General features: G+C 42.3%; 1 protein-coding gene across 3 annotated transcripts in view; it reads right to left on the bottom strand.

Moving 5' to 3' along the window:
* The window catches only part of DNAJC16 (DnaJ heat shock protein family (Hsp40) member C16), a 296,465-nt gene that overhangs the window by 124,487 nt on the left and 145,821 nt on the right, over nt 1–26,157 (bottom strand). For all 3 annotated transcript variants that reach the window (XM_086922178.1, XM_086922179.1, XM_086922177.1), the window contains exons 6-8: nt 25,471–25,575; nt 24,014–24,172; nt 4,246–4,376 (exon numbers count right to left, since the gene is read on the bottom strand). In XM_086922178.1, coding sequence (XP_086778304.1) covers nt 4,246–4,376; nt 24,014–24,172; nt 25,471–25,575 — 395 coding nt within the window. The remainder of the gene's footprint in view (nt 1–4,245; nt 4,377–24,013; nt 24,173–25,470; nt 25,576–26,157) is intronic.

The raw sequence follows: 26,157 nt of genomic DNA, 5'->3' as shown, positions 1-26,157 counted from the left end.
CTGTACCTCGGGGCGAAATGATGTGGCTTTAAGCCATCCCTGGCGCCTGAGGACTGCTGCCCCTGCCATTTATCTAAATCCTGTAGAGGCGATATCCATCGCCACGTCTATCATTTCCGAGGCGGACCACTCGCCCTCAAGTAGTATCCTCTTGGCCTCATCTTTTTGATCTTCTGGTATTGCTCCCAAATATGGGGCAATATCCGCCCACATCTGGCGATTGTATCGTCCCAAGAGGGACAGTGAGTTGGCCGCCCTGATGGAAAGGGCCGGCATTGACGAAAACTTCTTACCATATTATCGAGTTTGCGGCCTTCCTTATGCGGAGGCGCAGTGAGCGCGGCCGACGTGTTACTAGATTTACGCTGTGCAGCCTGCGTACCAACAGAGTCCGGTTTCGTTTGGCCTATAAGGCAAGCCGGGGCCGTATCTGGGGCCTTATATTTTTTGTCGAGCCTGGGCGGAACTGGAAATGGAGACGAGGGGTTATTCATTATCTTTACCCCTGATTCCAGATGTAATCGATAATAGGGATGGATCGCACGGTCTTCTTGAATGGCTCTTTAAAGTCATACAGGAAGCAATCCTGGGTTTGAGTGGGCATTTCGATTTTAAATCTTACCGCCGCCCTTGCTACAATATTATGAAACCCTCCGATATCCTCTGGGGGTGAATCCGCCTGTGCCTGGTCAGGGGGTGAATCCGCCTGTGCCTGGTCAGGGGATGCCGGATCCTGAATGACGTAGTTATTCCATTCATCATCCTGTATTTCTCCTTCCGCCTGCGGTACCTCCTCTTCTTCTACTACTTCCTCTTCTTCATCAGAAGAAGGTATAGGTGGTAAAGTGACTGGATCTTGACGAATGACCAGTGGAGGTGGTCTAGGGCGAGGTAGTTGTTGAGGTATCGCAGGTGTAGGTTGCTTTACTGGAGAAGGCGGAGTGGGCGGAAACCGTTGTTTGTAGGCAGCTATAAGAAATTGCAGGTCCGTCACTATTGATGCTGGGAGGCACACCATAGGTTGTGAAGAAGGAGGCGGAGTAATAGGACGTTCCTCCTGAAATCTCCATTCTTCGTGACCCAGATCTTCACAGTCTGAGCTTTCGTGGACCTTAACGTGGAGATCTGATGGACTTGTCGCAGCCTGGAACATGGAACCATCATCAGAATCCTCCGTCTCCAGCAGATGGGCCGGTGGCAGTGGCTGGACTCTGCTAGGTGACGTCAACTCTGGCGTTAAAGTACTCGTTGTCAGTCTGTAATGTGTGTAAGAGTACTTCAGCTGAGGAGACTCTGTCATCGACGAGTCCGTCGACGGGGTGGTCGTCGACGGTGGAGCGTCTACGGTCATAGCAGATGTCTCTGTTGTCTTCATCGACGACGATGCTGTCAACGGCAGCGTCGACGGTTGTTTCTTCGTCAACGGCAGAGTCGACGCTGGACCGGTCATCGATGGCCTCGTCGACGATCGCGTAGACGCCGGCTTCGTCGACGCTGGTGTCTACGTCGATGGCTTCTTCGACGCTGGTGTCGACGACGATGGCTTCGTCGATGGCTTCGTCAACACTGGTGTCGACGTCGATGGCTTCTTCGACACTGGTGTCGACGACGATGGCTTCGTCGACGCTGGTGTCGACGACGATGGCTTCGTCGATGGTTCCGTCGACGATGGAGCCGTCGACGGCGCCTTAGATGCCGTCGATGAGGATGTCGTTGACGCTGATGTGGCTCTCGTCGACGACAAAGACTTTACTTTCGTTGACGTAGCAGAAGTCGTCCACGGCTGCGTCGTCGACGATTTTTTAATAGCAATGACGGATATAATAGACCTACCCGTCGACGACGATGTCGTGGTAGTTGTCATGGCAGAGAAGGACGATGCCGTCGACGTAGATATAGTTGCTGTCGACGTGGTCACAGACATGGCTGAAGTTACCAGCAAAGGTTTCTTGAAAGTGGCATCCTGAAGAGAACTCTTTCCTGCCATGGTCTGTGGACGGACCTCTGAAGACTTGGGTGTCTTCTTTTGAGGAGGCTGTACAGACCTTTCTGGAGATGATGGTCTGGGCCTTTTGGAGGAGGAGTGTGAGCTCCTAAAGGAACACTCGCTCTCATCTGAAGAGACTGTCTGATCCTTCTCCTTAAGTCTCTTGAGCCATAAAAGCAGACGCCCCTCTCTGTCCTTCAGAGTCTTGGCAGAGAAAGTGCGGCAGACTTTGCAATCTTTCGCAGAGTGGTCAGGATAGAGACAGTAGAGGCAGTCCTCATGCCTGTCACACACATGTAGTCTCAACTTGCTGCATGAAACACAGGGTCTAAAGAGCCCTTTTGTAGGAGTGTCAGACATGGTGGACTGAAGTACTCCTCCACAAGAATACATTCTGTGTGAAAAATATGGAATAAATCCAGAAATACCAGAAAGCTGAGCAGAGCTCAGTGGAGACTCCCTTAGCACGACGTGCGGTAGAAAATCTGAGGGACTAGGGCTCCTTCCAGGAAGGTTCTAGAGGGTGGTAGTAGCTAATTGGCTCCTGGCCAAAGTTTGGTCCTTTTTTACAGAAGGACTCAGATAGGTTACTAATGTGAGGCCTCTGGCCTATTAGTGTAATTATGTCTATATAACATTACTATTGTTATGCACCAGGGACTCCCACCCCGACGACGGGGACTGATTCAGGCATGTGAATCTATGAAAGATATCCTTAATACTGGAAAATAAAAATGCCACAAAATAACTACCAAACTAATAATAAAAAATATTTTTCCATCAGCAGATATGAAAGCATCTGCAGGGAGGGAAATGAAGGAAACTGTGGGACAGGGAACGATAATCTCAGACGCATTTGAAAGTAAGTCAATGGACCAAAATTATGCCAGCATTGGAAAAAGACATGTTCCCAGGTGGCTATATGCAAGTTGTTTCAGGATTCATTCTTGCCCAGTTTCATTAATTAAGCTGGACTGCAAGTATGTCAAAACTGTACCATGTAATTTCTTGTGGATAAAAGAATTTGTGGCAAAGCCTGACACCGTAAATCTCTGAAAGTTCTCTAAAAAACAAAATGTATTCTGAAACAATCACATTTTTGCTGTAAAGTAAGTACAGAAGAAGCCATTAATGACCCACCTACTCGTTAAAAAAAAACCTTTCTAAAAAAATCAATGGATTGTAGAGCAATGAATGGGGCAATATGTACTTTAAGACTAAACCATTGCTGTTATAGTACTAATAATAGATATTCTCAGGACATTTGTGCCAGGCCAGTTAAGGATCTGGCTATTAAACTGCTACAAATTGCTGTTATAAAAGCTGGTATTTATTTTCAACCAAAAGGGGGTACTACTAAATGCACACACGCCTCCAGATCCTGGGGGTCATCGAAGCCTACTCAGAGGGTCTGAGACTGCTAAGAAAAATAAATAATATTAACGGATTAATACAGTGCATATAAATAAAGCAAAATGTAAAAGTGACCATTTTAAACCGTTCTCTAAATGTGAAGGAATTTGAAACTGGAGCCTAAAAATTAAGTTAGTATCCTCAGATTCAATTATGGGAGAAGGGCAAGTGCATCAAACAGAATATAGTATGGACAATAAGAGGCCATAATTGAATTTAGAGAAGCTCCAACCTTACTATAAAAATGTAAGTTTTGATTTTTATATTTGTTTGCAACTTAAATTAACTATTTCATCATTTGTGTATTTGTTTGATGAATGTTTGTTTTTATATTGTTTGTGTATTGTTTTGTGGTGCAAATCACCGCAGATTCCAATAATGATTAGGTGGGGGGTCCACAAAAGTCAAACCACTACTCTAGAGTGGTGCGTACTTTGCTATAAAGAAGAATGGAGTAGGTGGAAAGTGATAAAGTATACTGGACCAGGAGACAAACTGTATTATTACTGGCAAGACTAAAATGTCAACAGACAGTAATGGTAGGTGGAAAGAATAAACAGTACAATATGGAAAAAATATAAAATTATGGAAATGTTTCATTAAACAAGTGAAATGGACAACAAGGCCATTGGAAATATCATACATGCCAGTTCAGATAGCACTATATTATTACATCCTGGGGTGAAAGAGGGTAATCAGGAGTGTTAATTTGTGTGACGGAAGGGATAATATTTTGGTTAGTGCTGGAAAGGATCAATGATCAGATGGGACACAGAGGCAAGGTTCCCTGAAAGGGTGATTAAGCATGTGCATGCTAGTGTCACATAGCCCACAACATGTCTCACTTTCGTTGCCGATGTGATTTTCTGACAGGACACAACTCCTGAAACAGCTTCTGATTGGTCAGTCTGGCGGCCAGCAGGAATTTGTTGTTTGAAATGAAATCATCCACAATCTGCTTTTTCATGCCACGTGCCTGAAAAACAAAATACAGAATGTTAACCCACCAGCAAAAGAAGATGCAAAGGTGTCACCTCTTAGAAAAAACTTGGTTTCCTAGTTGATAAAAATCTCATCTTTGAAACACATGCCAAATCAGTGGCAGGGAAATGCTTTGGATTATTACGTGGCCTTCCACCGATTTTGGGCCTCTTTGATGCTCAAACACTCCAAGCTTCTATACTGGCTCTTCTGGACTACTGCAATGTGCTTTTGCTTGGCTCCAATAAATCCCTGCTAAGTAGATTGCAGCGGGACCAGAATACGGCAGCACGCGCTATCTTTGCTATTCCTAAATTCAGCCATACATCTAATCTGCTCCGCCGCCTGCACTGGCTGTCTCTTGAACAGTGTATTCGCTTGAAGATGCTCTGCATTACACATAAGATACTGACAGGAAGTGCCCCAGACATCTTGGGTGATCTGTGTATTCGGTACACTCCCCACGCGCCCTACGTTCTGCAAACCAGAGTCTTGCTTGTATCCCTCGCATACGGAGAGCTAGATCTGGCGGTCGCTCTTTTAGACGCCTGGCCCCCACTCTTTGGAACTCTCTCCCCTTTTACATTCGGAACAACCCTGACCATCAGGCTTTCAGACGGCTTGTGAAGACCTGACTTTTTTCCCAGGTCTAAATGACTCTATCCTGTTTCTGCTCTGTTCCAGGAACACTTCCTTATGTTCTATTCTCTGCTGAGTCTAGCTTTCAGCGCTGGGATGCCTCATTGCTGAGGCAGCCATGCGCTTTATAAATATTCTAATCTAATCTAACTTCAGGCATCAGTTCAGCAACAATATGTCTCAATACTTTAAGAGTTTAATCTGGCAGTGGCACCCTTCCCAAGATGGTGGGTTATCACGTGCCCATAAAGCCTCTCAAAGATTATCTATGGGAAAGGTGCCCAGAAATTCTTGCTCATCAACAGACTGAGTAGAAACATGCCAATAAGTCATTAGTGCAATCATCAATGATGTCATTTGAGATGTCATCAGTGAAGTCATTATTGATGTTAAAGAATATGTCATGAATTACGTCATATGTGAGGTCATAAGCAGTGCATGGCGGGGCGCAAGTTATAGTTAGCCCTACTACATATAACGTTTTCTTTGTTTGTGTTCAAAGCGCTAATGTTGTCACAGGCATACTCACCTAACTATAACATCATTTTAACCTTTGTTTTTTTCCATTGAATTTGTAAGGTTTATTTACTTTTTTTTTTAAACAGAAGCAGATCTTTTTATCACACCTCACTATAACGTTGCTTTAACCTTTGTTTTTTTCTGTGACTTTCTACTTTTTTTATAGTAAATTAATATTTATTATCATACATAAAACCAACCCCCCACCGCATAAGCAGGGCCTGGCCTGTGACCAGACCCAGGAGCAAACCCCCACAGAAAGAGCCAACTCCACACTGCACATGGCATTCTGGCAACAGAGCTTGGCTTGCTGCCATGCCATATGTTCAAACCCACAGCAGGCTGCTAACACCACACTGTGCACTCTACACTCCATTTCAGGCAGTTGTGCACATGTGATCAAGCAAAACGCTGTCACTCAAAGGATTGTAGACCCAAAGGAAAGTGGGCCAATCCACTGCCCCATGCGAAATGCGGTTACAGATGTAAACAGAATGTGAATGACACTCAAACCAATAGCTAAAGAAGGTGACCCAAAGTCCCTCTATATATGTATTTTAATAAACCTATTTTGATTACGAGAACTTGTCGGCCATATCCATGTATCAAAATTATTCTCTACATTTTGTAAACACAACAACACAGCATAATTACCATCCACCCATAAAAAGGTATACTGTTTTTAACTATAAATAAGGAAGCCTGCTACTTTTGTTCTAACATTTCATAATAAACACATCACATACACGACAACTGACCAAAGTTTACCAATGAACCAATCAGGCCAACATACTTTCCCACTGGCTTGTCACTATAAACAACTCGGCCTACAGCCTCAGAATAAACTTTCCCACAAGGCAAATTAAAAATGATAATACAAATATATGTGCAACTCCTCTTAAGAAAGTCAAACTAGCAAGACGGATCACACTGCAGATCTGTTACTTCCAGGATTTGTCAGCAATATAAGCCATTCCCTGTAAAGAAAATACATGTCAACAGCTTTTACAAAGTGTAATATCAATACATCTTTAACCCCTTCGCTGCTCATGAGGCACACTGGAGCTGTGCTTATGACGAGCTGAGCTCGTCATGAACAATGGGAAAACAAAGGATCCAGCACCGGGAGGGAAAAGTCATAGCAGCCAAGGTGTTAAATAGCCTTTAACACATGTAATATCAATTCACCCACAAAGGCTACTGGCTTTAAGACAAGCTTTTCACAAAAAATAAGTGAGGCCTATTGTCTTTGCTTTAACCATTCATGATAACCAGGTGAGGCAAATGGCACTGCACGTAACTTTCCCCAGTGAAAAAATCAGGCCTATAGCATTTGTCTCCGACATCAAAATAACCAAATGGGGCCTACTCCACTAAGCATAAGCTTCCCCACATGCCAAACACCATAAAATATTTACAAAATTGCGGCTGGTAAAACAATACACAAGTCATCCTAAGAGAAGCTAACACAGATTAACACAATGCAAATCTTCAGCCTGCAGTGTTTGGGTGGAAGAGCCAGTAGGGAAACCTTTGCATGATACAGTAAGCTATACATTTCTGCATAAAATCCCCATGTACAAGTTTTACCACAGTGTAATAACAATCCACCTATTACATGCATATGCTTTTCAAAATAAATACACAGCACTAAATCCTTTGACATAACTTTGCATAATAACACAACACACTTATGGCATATTAGAAATGGCATCCCAGGCTTGTCACCATAATTATTCAAGCCTATAGTATGCAGCACGAAAACTTTAAAAAAAGACATATATCCTAATAAAAGAATTACTATTCAGCAGTGTCACACAACTTCTACTCAATCAAATGTGGTAAATAAGGAACTCAAATATTAAGAGAATCCAAAGCCCCTCCTTAGGACTGTTTCTTAAAGGTCTTTGTTTTGCTGATCCTATAAGGTGTGTGAAAATCTAAGCTGTCAAGCCCAACCTACAAAGAAATGGCAGGAAACTTAAAATGTATCCTCTGGTTGCATTTGTAGAAAGCAATGAAAAATACTTGCTAAACTTTTACCACACAAGTTAAACATTTGGGGTAATGAAAACTACATTCCCCCTTGTACTCAAAGGTTTAAAGTAGAGGTATGCTGTAACAACAAAATGGCAGTTTCGCTTTTGGTTAAAAATATGCAGCAAAGCAAAAAACAAATAAGGAAACTATTTGTTACTTCCATTATTCAAAAACATCTGACACATTAGATGGTCAAACTATGGGAAGAGCTGAATGTTGTTATCTAGAGCCATCACTTTTAAACTTTAGTATGCAATTGCATACCAAGATGTTAGTACAAATAAAAATCTGCTCGAAAAATCAGATCACTAAGAAAATAAGAATGAGGTAAAACAAGGCTGCAGTTTGGCCCCTCGAATATTCAGCTTATATACAGCTGGTCTTCTAACAACTTTAAGTGAAGGTAGATGTTTTTCTACGAAACTGGAGCATCAATAATGTAAACATGCAGGTGATAAGTTAATCTTCTACTGGTTTGCAGCATGCTTTAGCAATGTATCATGAGTACAATTTAAGGAATGAATTAACTATAAGGATCCAGAAAACAAACAAATAAGTCTCTGGGCATTTGACTAAAGTTGATCATGGCATTTAGGGAAGCTGAATAAGTAAGCAAACATTCTTATTTGGATAAGTCTGTTGTGCCAACTTTAAATTTGACCCTACTCAATACTTCTGCTCTTGTTGAGTCACATATATATGGTGTGCTGTTACAAGATGCAAAGGAGTACATTATCCATGATCAAACCAACTGTAAACCTTTTTTATGTGAAGCTGAACCCCTCAATCCCATATAACAACCCAATTGTTTTAGGTAAGTGAATAACCACCTTGACACATTAGTTTGTTATCTAAAGAAATTAATTTGTGGACAGTAAAGCCACTTCCCAATGCCACCTGATATGAGAATTTGGGCTACCCACTTTATCTTTCTGGCAGATCCAGCTTTCTGCACATATGTTTAAACAAAGATTTACGAATGGCTCAAATTTAGGAACAACAATTTGGTTGGAAATTACTTCAATTTCTGCTAGAGAGTTGTCCTCTTTATAACCTAGAATGCCATGTAACACGACTGAGGATGCACAGACTTTGACAACAGCAATAATAAAATGTGGAGTATTTTAAGACAGAATTGACAGCAGCAGTGCAAAAAGTACCTTGGTCAGAAAGATATACTGTTACTTAGTGCAAACAAGGCCCCAGAGTATTTTTCAGTAGCAACATTGATGCAGGAAGACAACGTCATTGAATGAGTTTTCTTTCAGAGACTTGCATGTGTTTTTGTTTTTTAATGCAAATGTGTTAATACTGCCTACTAGAAAACTCTGGGGTTCCTAATACAGTAATGTCAATATAAAATTGAGTGCAAACCCAATAAACAATTACAGAAGACATTTCTCATCAAGCAAGTGCATGACCTCCTTGTTCGAAAAGTAAACACTTTACCCCAAAAGTTCTTTTTAAGTTTAACCAAATTCATTCATATTTTCAGCCTGTATTGTTCGGTTGACATCTTTGATCATGACTATTTCAATAGTGATCGAGTTTCTCATCAGTTTATGCCAAAAATGTCAGGCTTTTTAAAGCTTTTATTGATGCTTATGAGTTACACTGTAACTAATGCATTTTTAGATTCTTTCTGAATATCCAGGCCGTATATTTTCTATGAAACCCCAAAGATTAAATAAAAGGCAATAAACGTAATAAACTACTAATTCATGTAAAACTTCCTAAAGGCGTTACTCAAACAATGCGAGGAGCCACAAAATGTTAAGGCAGAAATAGCTAAAAATCCAAACTAATTCCAGATTATGTGCCGCTGTACTACTTGTAGGAATAGCGACAAAATCAATTGCACATGAAGGCAGCTGAGGGACTGGAGACAGGTGGGCACAGAAACCATGAGAGACATATACACAGAGAGGAAGAATTAATAGACGTACATAGACTCACACAGGGAAATTTCTTCTTTACAGATTACCTAGACATACATCTGCCAAACGTAGGGTAACATAAGACTGAGAACCTAAACGCGAAGTAAAACAACTTAGATACCTGATGGGTAATGGCAGAGGTCAAATAAATTGGTTCTAGAAGGCTCTTCTTCACACCTCGAAATATATATTAAAAATAAACTGGGAAACCAATATCGGTCACAAATGACAAGAAAAAGACTGGTTAAGTATACTAGAACAAGGCCATAAAGTATCCAGGAATGCCAGTTTCAAATGCTTACAAATGTATTCTGTCCATAAGAGGATATTGAACCCAGACGGAAATTAAAAAGTTTGATAACTGCAATACCCTAGATGTGAGAGAGAAAATGCAGAATTCTTCCATATGGTATGGCAATACACAATAATAAAGAGCTAATGGAATGAAAGAAGGAAGAAGCCAGAACAGTTTTTAAAAATATTAAGATTTCACCATCATAGGATTACTTACTGGGATTATTCCCAAAGCCAAAAGCTTTATTAGTAAACAAACAGATCTAGCCCTACTGCTTGCAAGAGGTGAAATAGCGATGTATTGGAAGTCCTGCTCACCAACATCAAAATGTCAGTAGATAAAGTGGTTGAAAAAAAATACACAAAAGCAATGTTACATAGAGAGGAAAGAAGAGGATTGAGGAAAATAACTATTGAGAACATAATGCACTTGGAATATTACAAGATCATCAAGTAAATGTTACACAACACAGACTGAATGGATCATTAGAAAACCTACATTGCTACTGCTTAAGGTTTTGGAAGGGATAGTAGATAATCAAAATAACCTCTTAAGTACCAAAGTTGAAGCAAAAAGACAATATTAATCTGTACCAAGACCAAGTTCAAATCAGACCAGGTGTTCCTTCCTGCTTTTTGACACCGTTTGGTTATCTTCTGCCTGTCGTCCCACCATGCCAGACCCCCACCAACAAAAAATAGATGATAGACGAGGATAAATAGGAAGTTCAGCAGCAAGTAAAGAATTCGTAAAATGAAGGTCCCTCTGAAAAGGCTGATTGTTACTTAGTTTCTCATGTAAGTAACGTTTGATGTTCAGATTATAACATATAATAAAGCACATCGGATGTATTTGTGAAGGAATGAGTAAAGAACTATTCACTTCATCAGAGAACACCACCTATGGTGTGTTTAAAGCAAAAAGTATGCAGACACTAAATAAACAAGTCATATGTAACGATCGTTCGAAAGTACCCTTGATGTTTCAAAAATAGAAATATTAGATGGTTCAGTTGTGAGTACAGATCAAAACTCACTATGTGTTCAACCATGTCCAAAGTATATGACACATTAAGAAACATTGTAAAAATGCAATTATTAAATAATATACAAATGGAAAGTAACACTGTCCTACTTTATTTATGTTAGGCTATTTTATATTTAGTGGAGTCCTTCAACATTATCTGTTTACAGGTAGTGAGGCTACTAAAATCGTTGATTATGTTGGTCCTTATTTGGAGTTTTGCGGATGGGGTACTCTGTCAACATGTAATGGTTGTCCTGCTCTTTATGTTTAAAATACCATAAACTATAATGCACTTTTACTACAGTGGACAGGACATCTGCTGAGTTTTTGAAGGTGTAGCCTGTCCAAAAACTCTGAATAAAGCCCTTCTCCTTACCTAGTTCATGTACACGCTTTGATTTATGAACTTTAAAATTCTGTCAAAATGTTCAGGACACACATTTTTGTCTTGAAGTGTAATACTACTACTATATTTTTTGCTTCAACATTTTTAAGAGTTTTCTTTTTATTTTGACATATTAGCATTTTCCTTACTTGGTACTGGAAAAACAAATAGTAGAACAATGTTAGGTATACCGAAACAGTATGAAAGAAATGTGAAGGGAAGAGGGAGATATTGCAGTAAAAATGAGTAGAGGTCCTCATTAGAGGAGTTTCTCTCAAAATATATGAGAAAATATTCGAATTTTACGGCCCTGGGCGATCTGAATGTTCACGTAGACTCACGTTAAGATGTACATGGCCAACTTCTTTCGGAGAATACGTCTTCTTGGGATATGCAGCAGTTTTTTTCCCAGCCCACTCATATAGTGGGCCATATTTTAGACACCTTATTTTTCAATGGCGAAATCTCAGTATCTAAGGCAAAAACGTAGACCTGGACCGACCAAGCCCTTAAGTATTTTCATTGGCTGTTGGACCATGGTCCCGGGCTCTTAGGACACCCTCTGCCTTATCAAGTCGTGATTGGGCTACCATGTCTTCAGCTGAGTTTAGTGCCACTCTGAGTCGGCATCCTCCTCTCATGAGCGGCGACATGGAGGACCAGGACAGTTAACTCCTTGCTTGTCCAGGCGGCTGATGATTTTGCTCCTATCAAGTCTGGTGAGGCAAAATCCTCTATACAATTACAGTTATCCCCTTGGTTTAACATGTAGCTTAAGGAGTTGTGGAAATCCTGTAAGAAATTAGAAAGAATTTGGAGATGGCATTACCTCCCACTTGATAAATCTAGCTATAAGATGGCCTTAAAAAACTTATCATGAAGCCATCAAAAAGCTCAAACTAAATTTCTTACAGCTCAAATAGATGCATCAGATAATAAACCTGGTGAGGTTTTTTAAAATTGCAAAGAAATTCACACATCCTGATGCCCTGCTTCAGCCCTTAACACATTTGCCTAAACTCTGCTCTCAACTCTGATTTTCTTTTTTTTTTAAACTAAAAACTAAACAATTGTTGACTCCCTACCTCTGATGGATAAGGTTCCACTGAGTACCGATTGCCCTTTAGTGCAGCAGGAGGTTCTTATGCCATTTGAGGCCCAACTGCTGCAGTATTTTGCCCCGTCTTGTTGGAGGATTCTGCTCTTGCTCTAAGATATTGCAAATCTGGGTCACTGGATGACCCGGGTCTCCACGCAATTTGGTCAATAATTGTGATGCTATCAACCCGTTCTTAAACTAACTTTTGAATCAGTCAATCCATTTAGCCACAGTCCTTAATGTTTGGAAACAAGCAAAGCTAATCCCATTACTGAAGAAACCATCAACTGATAAAACCATCCTTGCCAACTATCGCCTTTCTCTCTGCTCCCGGCCTTCGCCTAGATATTTAAGAAGCTCATCAATAAACAGCTTTCCGCCCTTTTAGTGTATAACAATTGGTTTTCTAGGGAAATTTAGAATTTCTTTCAAATTTAAATATTTATATCATGATAAACTAGGAAATGCCAATACATGGTGTGACACATATAACTAATAGATAAAAGAATAAATTAAAACTCACACATACACTCTACTTTGCACAATATATTACCATTCATATATCATGGAGAAACACAAAAGTAATATCAAAGACACATGACTGTTGTGGGACATAAATAATAACATAAATAAGAGTCATACAAAATGTGGGTAACGTAAAACATAACCCAATCTACAAGACACTTAACATTAAACAGAAAACACAAAATAACTCAATTGGGCATCCATTTAGAACTTTTTAGAATGTTCAAACATATATCCTTATTTCTTGGATGTAAATATGTGAAACATTGGTAGGGAACACCTATCCATATTGCTGACGTTTAGACTCTAAGAACAACATGTGTTCATGCAAAACATCTAAGTGGGTCTTCTTCAGGACTGTGGAAAATCAAAACAGCCTGGTTAAAAATAGTATAAACATCTTGCTTGGTGCTGTATTCAGGAAAACATTTCACGTGTTGCAATGGATCAAGCGTATCCAGAAATAAAAAGGGTCATCAATGGGGACTTACTCAAAGGAACTCGCTCTCAACAAAATATTAGCCCTGGTTATACATCCAAATCAATGGGTACCGCCAATATTGGGCGCCACGTAGAGATTTCGCTGAGTACCAGATACCGCTGAGATTAAAAAAGGATTCTCTAGTTAGTAGAGAGGGAGTGAATCAGACCTCTCCCACAGGATTTGCAGTCCGAACTGCCCTTTTAAAGCATAATAAGTTACTCCACCCTTCCCAACTGGGCTTCCGCCCTGGCTACAGCACGAGACCTCTCTGTTGGAGGTAGCTGACACGATCAGGATAGTGCTGGATCAGGGGAAACATGCTGCACTAGTTCTTCTACATCTATCCGCAGCTTTAAATACAGTCTCACGGTCTATTCTTTTGTAGCATCTCGGTGCTTAGGTGTGGGTTGTTCAGCCTTGGCGTGGCTGAGTTCCTTTTTGGTAGCGACGTCTAAATCAGTGCGGATGGCTCCTTTTGCATCAGAACCTAAGGCATTGGGGTTTTGGAGTTCCTCAGGGTTCGGCACGGAGTTCTACACTTTTTAATGTGTATAGGACTTCTCTGGCAACTCTGATTGAATCGTCTGGTGTACACATTTTCTCTTATGCTGACTATACGCAACTCCTTCCTACATTAGATCATACATCTCCCAATTCTATGAGCCAGTTCAAGGCATGTCTGACTGCTGTGTTTCAATGGAAGTGTGATAGCAGCCTCTAATCTAATGCTTGAAAGACTGAAATTTTGCTTCCCCCAACAACTCCCAGCCTTGCGACCTGGGACAATGGTCTTTGGCCACAGGATGTCCCCCCTCCACACCCCCAGCAACAGTTGTGCACAATTTGGGGGTGAAGTTTGATAATTCTGTGTCCTTTACATCACAGGTGCCTGGGATAGTAAGTACATGCTTTGGCCTGCTAAAAATATTCCTGTATTTGCCCCCCTTATGCAGCAAAAACAGTGATTCAGGTTCTCATCACTTTTGGATTGGAGTAATTAAGCCAACTCACTCTCCTGGGGGCTGCCTGCCTATCTCCTGAGGAGATTGCAACTTGTGCAGAATGCTGTGCCCAACTTTTACTTAGTCTCCCCAGTTGAGTTCACATTCAGCCAGCCTTAATACATTTACACTGGTTACCTGTGAAAGAACACGTCAGGCTCAAATGCTTAGTTGTTAACTTACAGAGCTTTTCATCGTAAGGGCCTTCAGTATATGTCCAACATGTATTCCGTATGAACCAATCAGGTCACTTCGGTCCTCCAATTTGTGGTTATCCTTCGGTTTAGAAGAAAAAAATGGGGTGGCAGATTTCATTCCTATTTTCCCACCAGGGAATGGAACGCTCTTCTACTACAAATATGGGCCACTGAAGACATTTTGCTCTTTAAAAATCTCCTCAAGACTTGGGTCTTTGGATCTGCTTTTTAATGCCTCTATCTATGGGTCTAGACCTTACTATAAGCCCCGGGACACTCTCTGGAGTAGCTGTCACTCTTTATAAATTCCATAATAATAATAATAATATTAATAGTGATCGAAAACTAGACAACCAACAGAAATAAAACCTTGAATATTGTCAATGGGATGCCAATACCAGAAAAGAATGGCATAAAACAGATCTTCACCATATTTAGATTTAGGCATTAGAATCCTCAGGTCATCTGTGCTCTAATCTGTGACTAATGATTTCAATAAACAAAGGATCCACTAATTAGCTAAATCTGTGACCTGTCTGCATCTCCAGACGTCCATTCCACAGAACAATTATGAATAATTAAGGTGGTCCTCCTGGCCCAGTTCCTACCACAGAAAACTCTCCTGGTCCTGCAAACAGACTGTCATGTGTAACATGACTTTCTATGTAGTTAACCCCAACCCGTCGTTGTTGGTGCTATTGTCATCGCATACCTAAAAGACTGCCTTAGTGATAGCTATCATGTGCCAAACAGAGGAAAGTTACAATGTTAATCAGTATGCAACTATGGGCCAGCCTACTTATTGGGGCTGACACCAACAACACAGTCCGAAGGAGCAACTACATTAATTCTTTGTTTGGTTATTATCGGTGTTGGGACAGACTCTGAAGTGTCCATACTGATGCTCGGAATGTATTGTTGATGCATGACCCAATATGCGTAAAGCAGAATGTTTGAAATTTGAAAATCCAATAAACAAATTTAAACAAGAATCAGTGTTGGGACGGAAAAGTCCTCTGCATGTTTATGGACCTGAGTGCCCAACTGCACTGCTGGCTAGATCCAGAATGCAGATTTTTTAGGTCATAGGCAAACACGGATCATGCGTGTGTGCCATGACATACGCCTGTCTCACGGATTGCAATCTTGTTTGACCTGGAGGGGTGCCCAAGGCGCTACACTCATACTGGTGAAAGGCTACTGTCTTCACCAAGAATTAAGAAGCACGGTGGTGACAGCATACCATGTAGTGATCAGTAGGAGGGAACACATCCTTTTATAATCTGTGTCACTACAGTGAGGCTTAGAAGCTCACTCAACTTTTAAAAATTCTGCTGCTGGTTGCTTAACTCACCCATGGTCAACATCAGTTAGTTGTAAAGCGCCGTGCAGCCGAGGAGTGGTGACTCTGCACTGGATGTATGTGTGTCTGGGAAGGGTACAGTACAGGGGATAGTGCTGTGCAGTGGGTGCATGGTGAGCATGTTTACTGGGTGTAATCATACTGGAGAGGAATACATTACATGAGAGATGGAGTGCTGTGCAGTGTGTGCAGAGTGAAAGCATATGCTGGGTGTACGAGGGAGAAGTGAGCAGTGAACGTATGGTGAATGTGTGTGCTGGCAGTGCGGTGTTTTGCATGTAGCACACCATGGCAGAGTGAGTGCAGCCTCTGGTCTGGAGAGGTGAAGGATGGGTAGGACATCCATGCGGAAGGAGAAGAAGGTGCATGGGTGTCTAGAGGAGGAGCAGAGGGTGGGTTTTATGGGTGGTATAGGAGAGGGTTAAGGGGTGGTAAAGTAGAGAAAGGGAGGTGTGCAGCTGCTGTCTGGGTTCCAAAACAAAGTTTATGGAATTCCAATACAATCACCAGAAATAGAGGGTGGGCTTTTGGAAGAACCAGGATATTGGAGAGGGGGGGGGCTGTCTGGGCAATTTTGGGACATTACTCTAATAGCAGATTGCAATGGATTGGTATAAGCCTAGCATTTTGTCTATGGAGGTGAATGGGCTCAATATTCAGAGGAATGTAAGGCCTTTTTAATTGGCTGGACAAAGAGAAGCCAACTTTTGTATTCTTACAGGAGACACAAATTAATAAGGAGAAAGAGGGGCGAGTCACATGGGGTCATTCCAGCTTCTGTTGCATTCCTCTGCTTCAGCATCGCACAGAGGAGTTGCACCTTAAGCGAGCAGAAGGTTTAGTGGTGAGATTATTAAATCATCGACAGATGGGATAGGGAGATTGGCGATTGTAAAGTGTCTAATTGAGCATGTGCCAATTACCTTAGTTTCCATATACGACTTGGTTGTTGATGAGCAGGAGCCTATGTTTGATTTGATTCCTTATCTTCACAATTTTTAGAAACTATTGTAACTATGGAAGATTTGGATTGTACCCAAATCCAGCAGCTGTACCAGAGCAAACCAAGGGTAAACAAAGGAAACCAAGAGTGGTGAAAGCCATAAATAGGTCAAAGAGTGAGATAGGCCTTTTCGATCCCTTGGGCAGATTGAACTCTGGCCTAAAACAATATGGCAGTTCGGTCTGGACTGTTCCCATGAGGCACAGGGTCGACTGATTTGCATATGGCTATGTCTGACCTAGGGTGGCTTGGTGAGTAAAATAACGATGGATTAAACCCAGATCTGTGACTGGGGGTGAATGTCTTGCCACTGTGCAACATTCCGTCCATCATCTTGTGTGTTTTGCTGTTCACCCTATGTGGGAAGGGTATGCCCAGACGTGGGTTCCGTGCTCACTATGCCACTGGAGTCAAGCTATCCTGGCTGAAGACGGCTAATAGCCAGAAACCGGTCCTAGGATGCTTGATTCCGGCCCAGGGAAGATATGGCTTGGCAGTTCAGTCTGGACTGTTCCCATGAGGCACAGGGTCAAGACTGATATGCATATGGCCATGTCTGAACTGGGGTGGCTTGGTGAGCAAAATAACAATGGATTAAACCCCGATCTGTGACTGGGGGTGAATGTCTTGCCACTGTGCGACATTCCGTCAATCATCTTGTGTGTTTTGCAGTTCACCCTATGTGGGAAGGGTATGCCCAGGCGTGGGTTCCGTGCTCACTACGCCACTGGAGTCAAGCTATCCTGGCTGAAGACGACTGATAGCCAGAAATTGGTCCTAGGATGCTTGATTCCAGTCCAGGGAAGATATGGCTTGGCAGTTCGGTCTCGACTGTTCCCATGAGGCACAGGGTCAAGACTGATATGCATATGGCCATGTCTGAACTAGGGTGGCTTGGTGAGCAAAATAACGATGGATTAAATCCAGATTTGTGACTGGGGCTGAATGTCTTGCCACTGTGCAACGTTTTGTCCATCATCTTGTGTGTTTTGCTCTAAAACAATATGGTTCAGAAAAGGGGGTGGTGATGGACAGAGTATCTGAATTAAACAGAACACTTGTACCCAGTCAACAGATCAGGGCTTGATCCATCACTGTTTTTTAGCTCACTGCACCATCCCGGCTCAGAACCTGGCTACATGCAAATTAGTCTGTCCCTGGCCCAGTGCATCATGGGAACAGGGCAGACCAAACTACCAAGCCAATTCTTATACTGGGAAGGAAACAAGCTTCCGGGGACCGGTTTCTGGCATTACAGCCGTCTTCGGCCCGGCTTGCTTGAATCCTGATGGTGCAATGAGCAAGGGACTCACATCTGAGTATACACTTCCACGCTTATGGTGGACAAAACGATTCAGAAAAGGGGGTGGTGATGGACAGAGTATCTGAATTAAACAGAACACTCGTACCCAGTCAACAGATAAGGGCTTGATCCATCACCGTTTTTTAGCTCACTGCACCATCCCAGCTCAGAACCTGGCTACATGCAAATTAGTCTGTCCCTGGCCCAGTGCATCATGGGAACAGGGCAGACCAAACTACCAAGCCAATTCTTATACTGGGAAGGAAACAAGCTTCCGGGGACCGGTTTCTGGCATTACAGCCGTCTTCGGCCCGGCTTGCTTGAATCCTGATGGTGCAATGAGCAAGGGACTCACATCTGAGTATACCCTTCCACCCTTATGGTGGACAAAACGATTCAGAAAAGGGGGCACATGCATCTAAGTTTCATTTTGCGATTACCAATTACTGATTTATAAGAAATCGCTATTTGGTAATAGCAAAATGCAGTGCAACAATACAAACTGCAAATAGCGATTCTCTAATTGCGATTCCTTAAGATTCGCAGGCGCAATTAGGGATTCGCTATCTGCTACTGCAACTCCATTCTTTCCTATGGGCCTCGAGGCTCATAAGTGGGAATGGTCTTGCATTGCATAAAATGCGTTTCATGCATTGCAAAAGGCCATTTTGAGATCGTAAACGGCAGATTTTTGCGAATCAGACTGTTTGCGATGGAAAAATTACTTGATGTATGTGCCTCAATATATTTTTCTTTGCCCGGTTTTAGACGGCCTCGAGGATAGGTTTGTTTCTTACCTCCGTTTCCTTGCCAAATGTAGAGGCTTCTTATGTTCCTGTTTTTCATATCATTCAGTAGCGACCCTGGAAGTTTTAATGCCATCTATAACAACACCTCTGTATAGATGGTTTTTAATAAAGCCCCACTCCCGAAGGAGGAGTTTTTAGAAGAGATGGGGAACAGAACTCAACTCTTTTTCTTGGCGAACAGAGGTTCCGCATCACCAGAAGTCATTTGAGGGGCAAATACGTAGACAATGAGGGGTGAGATTATAGCTTATGAAAGAGACCCAAAAAATGTGTCCTCTGCCAAGCTGCCCGAAGGGCTAATTGAGGAGAGGTAGCTCTGCAAGACTTCTGCGTGTGTCGGAACCGGGGACAAGGCCTGCTAGCTTCCCTACTAGTTGAGGGGACATCACTCCGGGAAACTAAGATACTTGCTCTGAAGCCTGGAACACCAGTGTCTGCCTTCTAGCCCTGTGAGGTAGAGGAGAGCATTAGAGGTACAGAGATTCAGTGGGAAGCCCTGCCGAGAGGACTTCCGGTGTGAAAGGATGGCTGTTGCACTGAAAGGGTTGTTGTCCGTGCGCAAATTCAGATAGCCATGAGCGGAGTGCTTGGCAAGGAGAGTGAAGTCTGTACTGCATTGTTGTGGTGACCCCCGTAATCCAGGCGGGCCTGCCATTGAAGTTATTGCTGCCGACAAGCACAAGACCTGTGCAGGCCTTAGTGGCGGACCGTACTCCAGACAGGGCCCCCGTGGTATAGACTGCTGTGCGATGAAGACCAATGCCTTGTTTGAAGGTGCTGCAGCAACCCTGTATACCATGAGAGACTGCAGGTACCAAGTGAACTGTGAAGTTCAGGCCACCACCCGAAAACTGAACGCTGTCACCTGTGGGTCAAACTAAGCATCGAAAATTGCTTCCAACCTGCCCCATGGACTGACTGAGGAGGATGCCACGTGTGCATCACTGCATCACTACATTGCTGGGACCAGATTGGGAGCACCGGGGCCATACCTTGTTGGGGAGCACCAAACTTACCGTGTAGGAGGAAGCACGAAGCACCTCGGATTGTAGCTAGAACCGGCAGCGCAACCTCATGGACAGCCAGCACCGGCCAGGTACTGCCACACCTCCCGCATGCAGACCGACTTGACCGAGCGGGACTGGAGCCTCACAAATGCCCGCAGTCAGGGCACCCGCTGAGGCGCTGAATGCTTTCTCACTGCTCGAGCAGGTAATATTTGTTACAGGCCTATAGGGTCCCAGGGGACTCACTACTAAAGGTGCTGCTGCACCAAAGACACTTGTGACTTACATTACATAAGAGTCTGAATGGGTTCTTGAGTAAAGTCTACTAGTATGCATTACCTGGATGCAGCCACCAGAGAATGGGGAATAAACAGGACCACATTCCAAAGACTGACGGGAAAGGGACTTGCCAGTAACACAAAAAAGTCCCGATCTCAAGGGGATTGAGTTATTGCTTATGAATGGCAAAATACTTCTTTGATACAGCTAGAATTAAAATAATTATTCTTAATATGAAAGTAAGTATTTGACTGAACATTGATTTATTGACATTGCGGTGCGTTCTTTGAGTCGAGTCGTGTTCACTAGCATGTCCCTACACTTCATCCCCAAAACCATGCGCCCCCCAAGGCTGCCTTTGCCTGCTCATCCACAGCTATCACTGATAGTCAAGTGTAGAAGAGGTACCTGTCCCAGAAGCTCATGATCCATGGCAGGCCGGGCCCTGGGACATCAGGAGTAAAATGGCCTCAAATACAAGGGTTGGGAACAGTAACCCCTGTGTGCCCCATGGTCCTCTGAAAGGGTTTGGATACAGAACATGAGGAAACAGGTTCAACAATGTAACACAAACCAGCAGAGTAGCATGGACTCACACATCTAAGAAAAAGAATTCCAGAAAAAATTGAATCATGCAGAGTGGCCTGAGAACAAGGGGAGAATAGATGCCAAGGGTTAGAGAAGAAGTGTTGGAGAAATGTAGGGAATGGCATGAAGAGGATACGCATAGCAGACCTTGACTACAGACGCTACTGACAAAGACATGGAATGCACCCATTCCATATAGCTCATAGAAGGAGTAGGAAGCAAAGGGTACCATACTATAATGGAAGACTTCAAAGGCGAGTAAGTAGGGGCCATTAAAGGACCATAAAAACAAAGGTGGTGAGCCAGAATGGAAAAAGTGCACACCAAAATGTCTTGCAGCATTGATCAGTCAATATGATTTTCTCTGCAGACATAGGAGTCAGGACAGTAATGCTTGGTGAAGGTGTTGACCAAAGTGCATGTAACAACCCTACCATTGTCTAAAACTGGAACACACGTAGACAAAGCAAAAGAGGCAGCAATGGGCCTGGTGGGATGCTCTCTTGATGACCTTAAGGTGGGTACTTCTTGGACAGGGAAAACACAATATAATTCCCATGACAATCCAATGTGAATCTCATGTGTTCTAACGCTACCCTGTCGTTAATGTGTCCCACTGCTGAGAATCCGACAGTGTTACCTGGCTCTATTGATGCAGAAGCTCAAAGCACGCTGTAGGTCGAAGCAATGCAACGTTTCCTCCTCCTTAGTAAGATCCGTAGGAAGGAAGAATGTCAGTAGGGTGTAGCAGTCCCAAGTGAAACAGTCACCACTTTAAGGCCAAATACCAGCAATGTCTGAAGCATAAAATTGTCCAGAATTAAAGAGGTAAACAGAGGGTGGACACAAGTGTCCCGCAGTGTGCTTGCCCACGGTTCAGAGGAGGTAGCGATAATAAATAAAGTCTTCAAATTAACAAGACTTAGAAAACAGTAACACATGGGTTCAAGGGGAACCTCATCAAAAATGTGAAGACCTCATTAAAATACGACTGGGCATATTAAACTAAGACAGGAAACCATATGCGTCTCCCCCTTTAAACAAATACATTACAGAAAGTGAATTGAACAATGATGGCTGAGAGGGTACATTTATTAAACACATAAAGGGGCAACCCTGCACAACTGGTTTAGTTCTTCACAGGCAAGGGAACAAATAGGGATATAAATACTTTGTACTGACTGTATTTACCATAGTATGTTGTCAGAATGTAAGGTTGCATGAACATGAATGTCTTTGTTTAATTTTCAAACGAACGTAAAGATTTGAAAACAATTATAAGTCTACCCATTTTTTGATTGAATCATATTGATTGAGTGGATATTTTCCATTCTTAAATGACTGAGTAAGCACATGGATGAGCGGGTAAAAACAGAAAAGCTGAAAAGGCCAACAGGTAGTCTTTAATGGTACAGAGTGCAAGATCTTGCCAGGCCGAAGAACTTGCAAACCACAGTATGTCAGACAAGCATGCCTTACACATAGTGATTTTCCGTTCAGCATACCAAGTCACAAAGCAAGCACTAAAGTTGGAATAAACAGAGTTGGTGGAGGGACGGCAAGAATCAAGTCTCAAGTTCACCGCTGCTGAAGGTAGATCAAAAGAGGTCACATTAACTTGCTCAATCTAAGAGCATGAAGGCACATGGTTAGAATGGTGCAGGTGGGGTGGAACATATTGACCTGTTGTTGAGAATGGCAGTCTTCTCTGAACATATGTCGAAAAGGAGGGTCAACAATGAGGTGCAGTAGCTACAAGTATCAGTTTCTTTACACCAAGTCTGGTGGCAATAACAGTCGCCTGCCCATGGTATTGTGTTACCTTCCTAAGAAAGCAAGGAATCAGGGGAATGGGTGGGAATGTGTAAAATATATTGACATCTCACTTCATGCAGAATGCATCTCACAGTTACCCTGCATCAAAAACTGTAGTGAAAGAAAAAACAGACACAGAGTATTCTCCAGTGTGGGAAAAATATCCACCTACGGCATACGCTACCAGGCACAGATAACATCTACCACCTCTGGATGGAGACACCACTAGTGACAGGCCATAGAACACCCGATCAGCTCATCCACACTGATGTTGAGAAAGGAAGGCAACAAGATAACTCACAGAATGAAACACTGAGCAACCGTCCAGCACCACAACGTTAGTGCCTCCAGACAGCTAGCAAGAGCCCACTTACGCATGTTTGGTGGCATACTACACAGCAGAAATATTATTAGTGAGGAACTGTGCAGATTTTAACCAAACCACAGACTTGAACACTTAGATCTCCTGCAAGGGCTGTTCTTTCATATATAGTTGACTCAACAGGAGATATTGCTCAATCATCACTGTCTAAATTTGGAATAGGTTTTCTCTTTCAATTTTTTTCAAAGCGACATCCAATTTAGAAAACAGTTGAAAAGGAGGCTCTTTGGCATGTCAATCTAGTCCTTTCTATGCAGTGCTGCACCAGAAGAGCTTTCAGGGGTTAGCCGCACACTTTACAAACATCACTCATTCATTCTTTCAATTATCCAATCCTCCATAATATGAATTGGTAACCTACCCTAATGACAAGGTTTCTTGTAAATACTGTATTTCTCTGTACTCATTTGTCATACCCGTTTACTTTTGGTTTGTTAGATTGCTCAATATGCCTGAGCATTGCCAGAAAAACCCTGCAGTGGTCTAGCTTCCAGAAACACTGTGTGCTACAGATGTGTTTCAAAAGGGACCGACTGGCCTTCACATATATTATTAGAAAAAGGATTCTTTAGTTTCAGATTATTGCCTGTCAATATTTTATAGCAAAGTAATCTGCACACAAAAAATCTATTGTAAGAATTGCTTTTTATTTGTGCAACACAAGTGCAGATTTACAGTGATCAGATAAAATGCACAAAAGTATTACTTATGGTGTTAAGAATATGTCAGGATCTGTAGCTTGACAACGCCTACAGGACGTTTTCTTATGCATACACATACGTGTCCAAGCAGAATGACGAGAACATACTACACATTCTATGCAGTGCCACAACAAGAGAAGAGTTGGATGCTATTTTTCAATTGTGTACCAGAAGAGTGCTTTTCAATGGAATCAAGAGACCTTCATGTGAGCAAAGTAAATCACAAAATACGAACCTGCACAACATCGGCTGGCTTGTTGATGTGTTCCTTGAAAACCAGCATAGTGGGGGCATACATATTTATGTTGTACTGGCTGGTCATCTGTTCAGACTCTTTCAGCCCAAGATCCACGTAGCCAAAAGATAAATAATCTTTATATGCAAATGCCACCAGCTGAAAAACAAGAAAATACAAAGAAATTGCTTCAATTCACAAAAGAATGGTTTCAAATATTTAGAAATCAGCAGGGTATGTCTTAGGCCAACACTCGTATCTTGATTCTCCCTGGCCACCTTCAAGAGGCATTTACTCTGATCACCATGAATTTCTTCCTTGTGTTGTACTGATAACTCTCATCAATGGGGGGAAGCATTTCCTGAGGTGTGCCTCTTAGAGCCATCCACAGGAAACACCTTTGACTCAACCTGAGAACACTATATATAGTTAAAATGAAAGATGTCTGCACAAACAAAGATATGTCATGAAAGCAATGCTCCATGGGGAACAATTTAATTTATATAAAACTAGGCACAACCCAGCAACTGGGCTAACTGGTATTCTGGAGTGTTGACCGGTCACATCAAATGGGCGGAGACAGCATTGTGGGCAATAATTCAGCTCAGATCCGTGAAGGGGTCAAATGGGCATACAAACTAGTCAGAGGGAGGGAGAACGCACCAAAGTAAATAGAAAACTTGTTGACACGCTTCCTTGTTGAAAAGTTGAAACTTGTTGCAGGCACTGAGAGCGCAGTGAGGTGGCTACAGTTGCATTTCAACATGCTCAGCGGAGTGAAGAATTTAAAGTGAGCATGGAAACAATGTACAGCTATAAAATGGGAAGAAGAAGGAGACCCTTGGAAGTGGCATGGCGGCCATAACAGCCGCCTAGCCGGCTTATAGACAAGAAGAGGTTTGAAAGGGATTGTTCAAACAGTGCATGGTTAGAAGAGGTCAGAGTGAGAATGGAACATATTCACAGAGAAGTGAGACAAGATCGGAGTGGGGCATGGCCCCACAAAAAGAGGAATTAAGAGGACACTGAACTAACTCAAGGGGCGAAAAGGTCAGAGCTGGCATTTGACCTCTTCTGTAGGGAAAAGGGGTCAGACAGAGGTGACATTAAACAAGACTGGAGAGGTGAAGAAGTCAAAGGGATTATGGAACAATTCCACTGAGGGGCACGCATGTTAAAGAGAGCATGTAACCGGATAGGAGGGCCAATGAGTTCAGATCAGGTAATATAGCTACTCAATTTGTCATGAATAAGCACAGCAGAGAGAATACAAATATTAATATTGGAATGAAAACAGAAGAAATGACATTTGCTCAGAGGGGTAAGGAGGTTATAGCAAAAGAGGGCCCCCTAGTTTACAAACAGCTCACAAATACAGAGATTTTCTTAGCTTATTATGCAGATGTAAGATCAATGGCCTCACAGGTAGTGTGGTAGGAAGATAAACTCCATAATACCTTGTAGAGCAACGGAACCGGTGGCATCTGGTCAAACAGTAGAACATGTGGCTTATTCTCTTGCCGCCAATTAGACAGAAATCGGACATAATTTTTGTCTGTGATCTAAAAATAGAGAAAATATACAATGGAGCTCAATTACACCATTAATATTCATGAGTGTCACCAGGTCCGAAAATGACTGACATAAAATGCACTCTAATAACACATGCAATGTAAGTAGTCAAAAAAACCTTGAATACATTACACATTATTCACCAAATGAACATGTATCCCTGGGCCATCAGCCCATCTCTTCATTTAAACGGTGAGCAGTCACAGCAGTAAATATTAAAACAAAATTAGCATATCTTTTCTTGCCCACTCACCCTTCCCACATCTTCAGTTATTTTGTCTTTTCCTTACAGAATCACATAGATGTGCAAATTCATGATTCAAGATTGGGAGTTGTGAGAAGTTGGCCTGATATGTGATGTCCACTATTCTAGTGGGCACCCTGTATCAGTCCAGACAACCCTTATGGTGATGGTTGCAAAGTCAACTTATAGACCAGCTATCCTAGTGGTAGCATGGACAAAGCAGTTTAAGGCTAATACTTCAGAGAGCATGTGAAGCCAATTGTTTAACCAATAATAACCCCTTGAATACCAAATGAGAGGACACCAAACAAGGTATATATCAAATATA

The sequence above is a fragment of the Lissotriton vulgaris genome, chromosome 5, assembly GCF_964263255.1.
Source record: "Lissotriton vulgaris chromosome 5, aLisVul1.2, whole genome shotgun sequence".
NCBI lineage: Eukaryota > Metazoa > Chordata > Amphibia > Caudata > Salamandridae > Lissotriton > Lissotriton vulgaris.
The sequence above is the reverse complement of the archived record's forward strand: the minus strand, read 5'-3'. Positions and strand labels throughout refer to the sequence as shown.